Consider the following 12,743-nt stretch of genomic DNA (forward strand, 5'->3'; position numbering starts at 1 on the left):
TTGCCCAGGCTGGTCTCAAATTCCTGGCCTCAAGCCATCTTTCAGACTTGGCCTCTCAAAGTGCTGGGATTAGAAGTGTGAGACACCATTCCCAGCCCTTTTATGTGTGTATGTAAGGTTTAGAAATGTATATCCAAACAAATATAAACATAGAAAAGGTATAGTAAAAATCCAATATAAAATATTTAAAATGGTACCTACATAACGCATTTACCATGAATGGAGCTTACAAAACTAGAAGTTCCCCTGGGTCAATCAGTAAGTGGTGAGTAAATGTGTAGGTCTAGTACACTACAGTAGACTTTATAAACACTGTTAATATAGGCTACACTAAATTTATTTTTAAAAACTACTTTTCTTTGTTCAGTAAGAAATTAACCTTAGCTTACTGTAACATTTTAACTTTATAAACATTTTAATTTAAAAATTTTTTGACTCTTTTGAAATCAAATTTAGCTTAAAACACAAACACACTGTACAGTTGTAAAAAAATATTTTCTGACAGGCACAGTGGTTCACACCTGTAATCCCAGTTCTTGGGAGGCTGAGGCATGACAATTGCTTGAACTTGGGAGATGGAGGTTGCAGTGAGCCAAGATTGCACCACTACACTCCAGCCTAGGTGACAGAGCGAGACTCCGACTCCAGAAAAAAAAAAAAAAAAGGGGTAGAATGGCAATCATTAAAAAGTCAGGAAACAACAGGTGCTGGAGAGGATGTGGAGAAATAGGAACACTTTTACACTGTTGGGACGATAAACTAGTTCAACCATTGTGGAAGACAGTGTTGCGATTCCTGAAGGATCTACATCTAGAGCTAGAAATACCATTTGACCCAGCCATCCCATTACTGGGTATATACCCAAAGGATCATAAATCATGCTACTATAAAGACACATGCACACATATGTTTATTGCAGCACTATTCACAATAGCAAAGACTTGGAGCCAACCCAAATGTCCATCAATGATAGACTGGATTAAGAAAATGTGGCAAATGTACACCATGGAATACTATGCAGCCACAAAAAAGGGTAAGTTCAAGTCCTTTGTAGGGACATGGATGAGCCGGAAATCATCATACTGAGCAAACTATCGCAAGGACAGAAAACCAAACACCACATGTTCTCACTCACAGGTGGGAACTGAACAATGAGAACACTTGGACACAGGACAGGGAACATCACACACCTGGGCCTGTAGTGGGGTGGGGGGAAGGAGGAGGGATAGCATTAGGAGATATACCTAATGTAAATGACAAGTTAATGGGTGCAGCACACCAACATGGCACATGTATAATATGTAACAAACCTGCACATAGTGCACATGTACCGTAGAACTTATAATTTAAAAAAACAAAACAAACAAACAAAAAAAAAAACAAGGCCGGGTGCAGTTACTCGTGCCTGTAATCCTAGCATTTTGGGAGGTGGAGGCGGGTGGATCCCCTGAGCTCAGGAGTTCAAGACTAGCCTGGGCAATGTGGTGAAACCCCATCTCTACTAAAAATACAAAAAAATTAGCCAAATGTGGAGGTGCACACCTGTAGTCCCAGCTACTCGCCAGGCTGAGGCAGGAGAATCGCTTGAACCCAGGAGGCGGAGGTTTCAGTGAGCCAAGATTGTGCCATTGCATTCCAGCCAGGGTGACAGAGCAAGACTCTGTCTCATTAAAACACACACACACACACAATTCTAACCGGGTGTGGTGGTTCATGCCTATAATCCCAGCACTTTCAGAGGCCCAGGCGGAAGGACCACTCGAGTCCAGGAGTTGAAGACCAGCCTAGGCAATACAGTAAGATCCCATCTCTCCAAAAAATGTAAAAAATTAGCCAGATGTGGTAGCACATGACTGTAGTCCCACCTACTCAGGAGGCTGAGATGAGAGGATCACTTGAGCCCAGGAGTTTGAAGCTGCAGTGAGCTATGATCACACCACTACACTTCACCTGTCTCAAAAAATAAATATTTTTTTTCCTTTCTCTATATCCTTATTCTAAAAGCTTTTTTCTCTTTTTAAAATTATATATATTTCAAGGTTTTTTGTTAGAAACTAAGACACAAGCCAGGCCCAGTGGCTCATGCCTATAATCCCAGCACTTTGGGAGGCTGAGGCAGGTAGATCACCTGAGGTCAGGAGTTTGAGACCAGCCTGGCCAACAATGGCAAACCCCGTCTCTACTGAAAATACAAAAATTAGCCAGGTGTGGTAGCGGGCAACTGTAATCCCAGCTACTTGGGAGGCTGAGGCGTAACAATCATTCGAGCCCGGGGGGCGGAGGTTACAGTTGAGCAGAGATTGCGCCACTATACTCTAGCCTGGGTGACAGCAAGACTCTTTTGCCTGAGCTTATACAGCTAATAATAACTACAAATCAGGATTCACACCCTGTCTCCAAAGTCCACATTCTTTCATTACTTACACAAATCAATTGAAAACTGGATATAAATACCTAGTCATAAATATTTACAAGCTCAAAACACCTGAGATACCACCTAATCCAACTCCTTTATTTTGTATATAGGGAACTCAAAAAGACTAATTTATTCACCCTAAATACACTATTATTTTCTAAGACAGCAGTTCTCAAACTTTTTGGTCTCATGACACTTTACTGTTTTTTTGTTTGTTTGTTTGTTTGAGACAGAGAATCGCTCTGTCACAGGCTGGAGTGCAGTGGTGTGATCTCTGCTCACTGCAACCGCCACCTCGCGGGTTCCAGTGATTCTTCTGCTTCACCCTCCAAAGTAGCTGGGACTACAGGCATTCGACACCATGCCCAGCATATTTTTGTATTTTTAGTAAAGACAATGTTTCACCATGTTGGCCAGGATGATCTCGATCTCTTGGCCTCGTGATCCACCCACCTCAGCCTCTCACAGTGCTGGGATTACAGGCGTGAGCCACCAAGCCGGGCAACACTTTACATTCTTAAAAAGTATTAAGGCCCCCAAAGACCCTTTATCTATGTGGATTATATTTACTACTGCTTATTACATTAGAAATTAAAACTGAGACCTTTTAGAAATATTAACCTGTTTAAAAATAATAAACTCAATACATAATATAAATAACATTTTCTGAAAATGATTACTTTTCAAAACCAAACAATAACGAGAAGAGTGCTATTATTTCATATTTTTGTGAATCTCTTTAAAGTTTAGCTTCATAGAAGACAACTGCATTCTCATATTTGCCTTTGCATTCAATGTGTTGTATATATTGGTTTGGCTGAAGTATATAAAGAAAATCCACCCTCATATAGATTTGTAGTAGGAAAGAAGGACCGCACAGACCCTATGAAAAGGTCTCATGGGCCCAAGTTTTTTTTTTTTTTTTTTTTTTGAGACAGAGTCTCTGTCACCCAGGCTGGAGTACAATGGTATAATCTTGGCTCAATGCTACGTCTGCCTCCCGGGTTCAGGCAATTCTCCTGCCTCAGTCTCCAAAGTACCTGGGATTACAGGCATGCACCACCACGCCCAGCTAATTTTTGTACTTTTAGCAGAGATGGGGTTTCACCATGTTGGCCAGGCTGGTCCCGAACTCCTGACCTCAAGTCATCCAGCCGCCTCAGCCTGTGATTACATGCATGTGCCATCGCGCCTGGCTGCCCTCCCAAGGTCTTTAGGTTATACTTTTAACAACGATTGCTTTAAAGTTTATACTCCTCTAGCCATCTTTCCTAAAGACTTCAAGAAACTAAGGGGAACTGACATATATTTATTAGAAAATGTGAAAAATCTGCTTTATACTGGGCACTCCCCTAACCTAGAATCTCCCCTCGAAATCTCTGAAATCTGCTCCAAATGTATATGAGGCACAAATTCAACCCTATTTTTCTTATAATCTTTTATAAATGGCAACACAGTATGAGAAAAAAAATCAGTCTAGATTGCACCAGCCTACTGCAATAGAAATGAAAATATCTGGGCATCAGCACAAACTAAAGTTACAGAAAGGATGGCAAACAGTTCCTGTTAATGAGCCAAATAGTAAATATTTTAGACTTTAGGGACCATGTCGTTGATGTGACATGTATGATCATCCTTATAGTGTGAAAGTAGCCATATACAATACATAAAGGAATGGTAGTGGATACGTTCTAGTACAATTGTATTTAGATCTGACCCTTAGGCCATGGCTAGCTGAATTGTTTTAGACAAAACAGATCAACCTCAAAAAATAGTGACTAAAACAAAGCCATTTTATAAAATCAGACCTCTTTTCTTACTTACAAATGGATTTTACTCCTTGTAAACCCTTGCAGTAGAAGCATACTTTCTTCTCAATGAGAAAAGAGGAGGCAGAATGAACAATTTGTAGTAACTTTCAATAATTAAAAGCAATTCAAATACCTAGAAACATGTAATTAGGAAAGGGCAATTTTTTTTTTTTTTTTGAGGCGGAGTCTCGCTCTGTCGCCCGGACTGGAGTGCAGTGGCCGGATCTCAGCTCACTGCAAGCTCCGTCTCCCAGGTTTACGCCATTCTCCTGCCTCAGCCTCCCGAGTAGCTGGGACTACAGGCGCCCGCCACCTCGCCCGGCTAGTTTTTGTATTTTTAGTAGAGACGGGGTTTCACCGTGTTAGCCAGGATGGTCTCGATCTCCTGACCTCGTGATCCGCCCGTCTCGGCCTCCCAAAGTGCTGGGATTACAGGCTTGAGCCACCGTGCCCGGCCTTTTTTTTTTTCAGATGGAATCTCACTCTGTCACCAGGCTGAAGTACAATGGCTCTATCTCTGCTTACTGCCACCTCTGCCTCCCAGGTTCAAGCGATTCTCCTGCCTCAGCCTCCCAAGTAGCTGGGATTACAGGAGCATGCCACCATGCCCAGCTAATTTTTGTATTTTTAGTAGAGATGGGGTTTCACCATGTTGGCCAGGCTAGTCTCCAACTTTTGACCTCCGGTGATCCACCCACCTTGGCCTCCCAAAGTGCTCGGATTACAGGCATGAGCCACCATGCCCGGCCGGAAATGGCAACATATTCTACAGAATGACAAAATATTTTAGCATAACTTTGATAGTCATTAAAATGAAACACTTAAAGATATACAAAAATTATCATTCTTGGTATTTATTCCTTCCAGTCAATTTTTATTAGATAGCTATATAATTATACAATATTCCTTCTGAGTAATGAGAGGTCTTAAGATTCAAAAAACATACACCGTAAATGAAACTAATAAATTTTAATGCATTAATTACTTGAAATGTAACTTTTCCTTACAAGGTACAAACATAAAACTCCAAAAATAATTAGATAATCCACATATTGGCAGAAGATGTTCATAAACAACATAACTAGCAAAGGATTAAGAATGAAACTATATAAAGAACTCCCACAAAACAACAAGAAAACACAGATCAAGATTATGGTGATGTAGCATTTTAAATTCATCCAAGTGACAAAGTTTTAAACTGCAGCCATACCACGTGATTAGCTGATGTGAAACAATGAGAACCTAAACACTGCTGGTGAGATGTAAACTGATACACTACTTTAGAATACAGTATTGTATTGGAATACGATACTTTGGAAAAGAATTTGCATTATCTTGTAAAGTTCAACATTTTCACCTTACAAGTCAGCAATTCTACTTCTAGGAATATACGCAGAAAATTCTTGAACAAGCACAAAATGTACAGGAAAATGCTCATTAGTTGATAAATAGTCATGTCATGCAATACATTACAACTGAGAAAATGAACAAAACTACATGGGTCAATGTGGATGAATCTCAAACAATAAGAAGCACAAACAGTAATTACAAAAAAATGCATTCAGTATGCTGCATTTACCTTAAGTACAAACATAAAAAATAAAACTATTGTTTAGAGTTATATACACATAGTGAAGGTACAGAAAAGATAAAAGACAACACTAAATAAAAGCTAGTGGTGTTGGGGGTCAGGCGAAGAGGAGACAAAGAAATTGTAGAGGGGTGATCCAATTTCATAAACAGTGATCCTTTTTGTATGCTTAGAATATTTTTTTAAAAAAAATTTAAGCTATACATAAATAACTAAACTTACTTTGGCTTAATTAAAAAAAACAAGACTACATGCTTCCTAACCCATTTTTTAGCTACCTGCAAGATAAGCCAAGGGCAAACATCAGCCAGACCTTTTCTGTTTACTCAATCACCTTATACTGCTAAAACTACTGCTTATCTTTGAATATAGTGCGCCACCTTGTGTTCAAAAGCTTTTAACTAGTATAAAATTGAGACCTCTGTAAACATGGCTTCTTCGAAAAAAAATAATTAGGTTGGTGCAAAAGTAATTGCAGTTTTTGCGGCAACTACTTTTTCACCATCCTAATACAAATTCCTTTATGCTGTGGCAATAGATTTACCATTATAAAGACAAGTACATGTAAAAACAACATTAGAAAAAATTATTTTGATTCTAAAGAAATTAGAAATGCTTTATATTTATTTCTATTGATAATCTTTTTGAGCTTTCATTTTGCTGTACTTTCAGAAGATAACTTGCCTTTTTTCCTTGATTTTAAGTGTCCACATTTTTAAATGACTAAAATTCAAAAATTATAGATATTTTAAAAGGTACAATATGCTTTCATAAAGAAACTTACCTTTGAATGAGTGATTGATAAAGTGTCTACCCATACACGCCAGCCACCCCACTCATATTTGACTGCATGGTAAAGCAATATTCTGAATATGGCATATACCATTTCTGTTATCTTTTGCTCATCCGAATTCTTAGGATTAAAATAGCAGAGAGAAAGCATCCATTCTTGCCACACAGAGCATTGTAGCAAGCTCCTGAAAATTATAAGAGGGTACTAAATTACCGAAGAAAAAAAATTATCTGAAAGAAATCTAAAGGTTTAAAACAAAATAACCCTGCCCCTCCCTTCTCCCCCCAAAAAAGAAACACATTTAGTTACACATTAAGAACAATTCAACAATGTGGAACTAAAAATTCTAACTTAACTATGTGGTACATTATTTACATACTCTTAATGAAAAAAATAGAAAAATCATTTCACAATATTTTTAAAGCAATTTTTCTAAGATAAAATGGGCTTATACAAAAGTACATCTGAATACTGCAAATAAATGCTTTCTGATACAGCTTACCTCCTGTTTTCTCTACTGTTATTAAAAAGTTTAATCATGTCAGAAAGAAAGGCCCTGCGAACCTCCATGCTCTCTGGGCACTGGGGAGAATTTCGAAGTAGGGTCGCAATTACTTTTAGTATCTCTGTAAGACAGTTTATAAATAAGTAAAAACGAAACTCAACAAAAAACTCATCATAGAAGGTTATCAATCTATTGCAATTTCTTTAGTTTCCCTAACACAAATGTCTACCAAAAACATCCTCTTCTTTTATTAAAAAAAATCACCTATGGAAAGAAATGACAACACATTCATTAGAAAGCATTTATAAATACAAAAGGAAAAGTCTTTCATGATTCAAATGTGCAAAAATAAAGCTGAATTTTAAAAGGTTAAAATAAAACAAGTTAAATTATAAATGAATTAAATGTCAGTGAAACTGCTTACTCTCTCTGAGATATAACAAACAGTAAAGTTGATCTTAAAAACAAATAGGCTGTGCTAGGTGGCTCACGCCTGTAATTCCAACACCTTGGGAAGCTGAGGTGGGTGGATCACTTGAGGTCAGGAGTTCGAGAGCAGCCTGGCCAATATGGTAAAACCCCATCTCTACTAAAAGCATAAAAATTAGCTAGGTATGGTGGCGCGTGCCTGTAATCCCAGCTACTCAGGAGGCTGAGACAGGAGAATTGCTTGAACCCAGGAGATGGAGGCTGCAGTGAGCCAAGATCGTGCCACTGCACCCTAGCCTGAGCGACAGAGCAAGACTCTGTCTCAAAACAAAACAAAACAAAACAAAAAGAAAAGAAAAAACACTATAATCAAAATCTCAGAAAAAGATAATAAATTCTTAGATTCCTCATCATAATTTATCTTATGCACACATAGTCTTTCATTTACCATAGTGAGTTTTTTTTTTTTTTTGAGATGGAGTCTCACTCTGTCACCTGGAGTACAGTGGCATGATCTTGGCTCACTGCAACCTCTACCCGCCAGGTTCAAGCAACTCTCCTGCCTCAGCCTCCCGAGTAGCTGGGATTACAGACGCCTGGCACCACGTCTGGCTAATTTTTGTATTTTTAGTAGAGACAGGGTTTCACCATCTTGGCCAGGCTGGTCTTGAACTCCTGACCTTATGATCCACCCGCCTCGGCCTCCCAAAGTGCTGGGATTACAGGCGTGAGCAACCAAGCCCAGCCTACCATAGTGAATTTTTAAAGGTGTGACGATTTTCTTTCATAATCTTAAAAGTAAAATTAGACACAAAAAAACCCAAAGGAAATTAAAACCTATTCAACATCTCATCTCCCCAGGAAATGCAAAGTAAACTACTATTGTAATGGTCTTAGCATAAAGCTATTTAAATCTCCAGAATTTAGCTTAAATTAGGCCAGGCACAGTGGCTCATGCCTGTAATCCCAGGACTTTGGGAGGCTGAAGGCAGTTGGGTCACCTGAGGTCAAGAGTTCAAGACCACCCTGGCCAACATGATGAAATTCCGTCTCTGCAAAAAATACGAAAATTAGCCAGGCTTGGTAGCAGGCACCTGTAATCCCAGCTACCAGGGAGGCTGAGGCAGGAGAATCGCTTGAACCAGGAGGCAGAGGTTACAGTGGCTGAGATCCTGCCACTGCACTCTAGCCTGGGCGGCAGAGCAAGACAAGACTAGGTCTCTAAATAAATAAATAATCTCCAGAACTTAGCTTAAATTAAAAAAAAAAAAAAAAAAAAAAAAACTTAAAAAAAATATGCACTTAGACCAGGTGCGGTGGCTCATGCCTGTAATACCAGCACTTTGGGAGGCTGAGGTGGGAAGACTGCTCCAGCCCAGGAGTTTTAGAACAGCCTGGGTAACATAGGTAAAATAATGACATCATGTTTCTCTGAAAGCTGAGGAAAATTAAACTTCAAAGCCATGTACTTTGAAAATTAGCACTGGAGCATCAAATACACAAACACACTTAACCACATAAAATGTAATTAAATTTTGAAACCCTACACACTAATAATTTTAATAACATGATCTTAAAAAGCAAGATGAAAAAGGTATACTTTATACAAGTGCTTAAGAATTCTAAGTATCAAAAGAAAAGACTGCTTAACAAGACTATCTTCATAAACAATAAAGAAGACATATTTTTGTATTCTAAATTTGGTATTGTTATATTCACAGTAATTGAAGAAAAAACTACCTCCATAGTCCATGTAATTCTGCCCGACATCACTAAAGAGCACAATCAAAATTTTGCTGAAAGTCTGAACATATATTAAATCAAGACCTTAAGCAAACAATTCTTCAAAACCTTTATATAAGAATTTCCACATAACTTAAGGTTGATTCGAAGGAATATTCAACATAAAACACAAACAAAACTAGTATCATCACCCTTAATGAAATATTCATCTAACAGTCTGTTTCAACAACATCGATTTTAGGTTGTTCACAGTGACTTTCTTTTAAGTAGCAAAAGGTAGTTTTTGTTCAAGTATATAAAATACATACGAGGGTTTTGTATCTTTACTGAAGAATCAGGATCTGGATGCTGTTTATGTATCACCTGAGTACCAATCTGTTCTATAAGAATCTACAGAAGTAAAACAATTGATCACATTAGCAAATCACGGGATTAGCGTCACTATTAATGAGCTTTAAGTACAACACTAATCAAAATATAGTATATTTTTAGTCCAATATTGTCATGCTAAGTATTATACTTCTAAAATGACTACAGCATTATTACTCTATGTTTTCTTAATTATAAAATGAGACATCAAATAGTTAATACAATGAAGGGAATACTTAAACAGAAATAACGATACTGTTTAAAAATTCACAAATTAATAATAGATTTATAAAAATGCAGCCACATCTCCTTTGTATCATTTCATAGCTGTACATTACAAACTTAAATGATCTGGCCAGCATGGTGGCTCATGCCTGTAATCCCAGCACTTTGGGAGGCTGAGGTGGGTGGATCACCTGAGGTCAGGAGTTCACGACCAGCCTGGCCAACATAGCGAAACCCTGTCTCTACTAAAAATACAAAAATTAGCCGGGTGTGGTAGCGCACACCTGTAATCCCAGCTACTGGGGAGGCTGAGACAGGAGAATCACTTGAATCCAGGAGGTGGAGGTTGCAGTGAGCTGAGACTATACCACTGCATTCCAGCCTGGGTGACAGAGTGAGACTCTGTCTCAAAAAATAAAATAAAAGTAAATGATCTTATTTACCTACACAATGTTAAGAGGCATTTTTATAATAAGAAATTTAGAGGAGTAAATCCTAAGTACATTCCTACCTCAAACAGGACATTATATGTGGTCATTGTGATTAAATTTGTCTGAAGCATGAGCCTTTCAGCTAGCAATGAAAACAATCCATGTCCAAGCATGACTTCAACTTTCCTCCTGCAATTACACAAAAAGAAATCAACAAATGTAGAGCTTTTCTGTGCTGGATGAAGGAAACACAAAATACTTTTTCACACTACAAACAATTCCCAACTCAATTACTCTCCCAACTATCTTCAGTCTAGAACTTCTAAAGCCACAGAACCTTTAAGTAGAGAAATGCTAACCACTATATAAGCATAACCAGTTTAAAAAAAAAAAGACAAGTTTGCCTATGCAACAGCACAGCAAAAACCTCCTCCCCCAAAATCTTCAGAGCAGTTATTTATTTAATGAAGTTGCTACAGTGTACCAGCACTAACTTAGTCTCTCCTGGGGACGATTATCTAAAGCTCATCTAAAGCACAGTAAGTACTTAAGTAGAAAAACAATGTGGAGAAAAAGTAGAAGAAATGTAATATAATTTTAAAAAATAAATACTATGAAAACATATATAAAAAATTAACTTTCCAAGCATAAATTCAGAAACTAAAGGATCAAAAACTTTAATTTTACCCTTGGGGTCAGCAAAGTTTTTCTGCAAATGGCTAGGGGGTAAATATTTTAGAATTTGTGGACCAGGTGATTTCTGTCACAACTCAACAATGTCTTTGTATCATGAAAACAGCCACAGATGATACACAAATAAATTATTGTGGCTGTTTTCCAATAAAACTGTATTTACAGGTGGCTAGCTGGATTCCTAAACACTGCAGTTTACCAACACTTGTTCTAAACCAAAAAATTTTCTTTTTAAAATAAACTACTTCTGGCACAGAGAACAAGAGGCAGAACATGAATATCTGCATTCAGCATGCCGGGCGCGGTGGCTCAAGCCTGTAATCCCAGCACTTTGGGAGGCCGAGACGGGCGGATCACGAGGTCAGGAGATCGAGACCATCCTGGCTAATACGGTGAAACCCTGTCTCTACTTAAAAATACAAAAAACTAGCCGGGCGACGAGGCGGGCGCCTGTAGTCCCAGCTACTCGGGAGGCTGAGGCAGGAGAATGGCATAAACCCCGGAGGCGGAGCTTGCAGTGAGCTGAGATCCGGCCACTGCACTCCAGCCTAGGTGGCAGAGCAAGACTCCGTCTCAAAAAAAAAAAAAAAAAAGAAAATCTGCATTCAGCTAAGAAAATAAGCATGGAAGCTTCAGTTCAGAGTTATGCATATATGAGAACACACTATGTGACAAACATCCAGGTTACTGTATTACTTTACAACACAGATAAAGCAAAAATGATGTGAGTCACCTGAAATCAAGTCTCCATAGCTTCTTGAATGCAAGTTGTCCAAACTAATTCTCACAATTCACATTAAATATATGGATAATTTAAATAATTTTATGTATAAAAAAACTATTCCTGTTCAACTTAGTTTTTAAAATATGTACTACTGTTTACATTCATACAGCAATTTATGAATAAAAATACAAGAAAAACTAGAGGACTATAGAACAAAATTGCTACTGCAAAGACTTATAAAATAAATAAGTAGAATATAAGTGTTCATCTTAGATTTCAGGCATACTTACTTTGGGGCCAGATGTTTTAAAAAATAACCCATTGCCTTAAGAGCTTGTACCCTGATTCCTTCACTTTTCGATGCCAGAAGTTTGTAGATAACACTGAATGAATAAGATTAAGAACAAACTATTTTCAGTATAATTTTTAAAAGGAAAGTCTTAAAATATATACTTTTCTTATTATTATAAACCTATTTCAAATAATATGGAGGGAAATTTAATATACATTTCTGGTATTTAAAAACCTGCCTACCGGCCGGGCGCGGTGGCTCAAGCCTGTAATCCCAGCACTTTGGGAGGCCGAGACGGGCGGATCACGAGGTCAGGAGATCGAGACCATCCTGGCTAACACAGTGAAACCCCGTCTCTACTAAAAACTACAAAAAACTAGCCGGGCGAGGTGGCAGGCGCCTGTAGTCCCAGCTACTCGGGAGGCTGAGGCAGGAGAATGGCGTAAACCTGGGAGGCGGAGCTTGCAGTGAGCTGAGATCCGGCACTGCACTCCAGCCTGGGCGACAGAGCCAGACTCTGTCTCAAAAAAAAAAAAAAAAAAAAAAAAAAACCTGCCTACCTCAGGCTAGAGTTCCTTTCAATGAAAACTAAGAAATGAGAAGAAATTGGAATATAAGGTGGCCTTTCCATGCACACACTTACATGTAACGTGTGCATCAAGCTAGCTTTGAGACAGTTTTTTCCGTCTGCTACAGGCTTATGTCCTTTGAAGGTTACCAA

The 12,743-nt window shown here is 38.4% G+C and overlaps 1 protein-coding gene across 3 annotated transcripts in view; it reads right to left on the bottom strand.

The window, feature by feature from the left end:
- LRBA (LPS responsive beige-like anchor protein) overlaps positions 1–12,743 on the bottom strand; it is a 787,299-nt gene that overhangs the window by 629,418 nt on the left and 145,138 nt on the right. For all 3 annotated transcript variants that reach the window (XM_033215458.1, XM_033215456.1, XM_033215457.1), the window contains exons 18-22: positions 12,021–12,113; positions 10,394–10,502; positions 9,597–9,678; positions 7,114–7,237; positions 6,603–6,795 (exon numbers count right to left, since the gene is read on the bottom strand). In XM_033215458.1, coding sequence (XP_033071349.1) covers positions 6,603–6,795; positions 7,114–7,237; positions 9,597–9,678; positions 10,394–10,502; positions 12,021–12,113 — 601 coding nt within the window. The remainder of the gene's footprint in view (positions 1–6,602; positions 6,796–7,113; positions 7,238–9,596; positions 9,679–10,393; positions 10,503–12,020; positions 12,114–12,743) is intronic.

Source organism: Trachypithecus francoisi, unplaced genomic scaffold (assembly GCF_009764315.1).
Source record: "Trachypithecus francoisi isolate TF-2019V2 unplaced genomic scaffold, Tfra_2.0 Lachesis_group1, whole genome shotgun sequence".
Classification (NCBI taxonomy): domain Eukaryota; kingdom Metazoa; phylum Chordata; class Mammalia; order Primates; family Cercopithecidae; genus Trachypithecus; species Trachypithecus francoisi.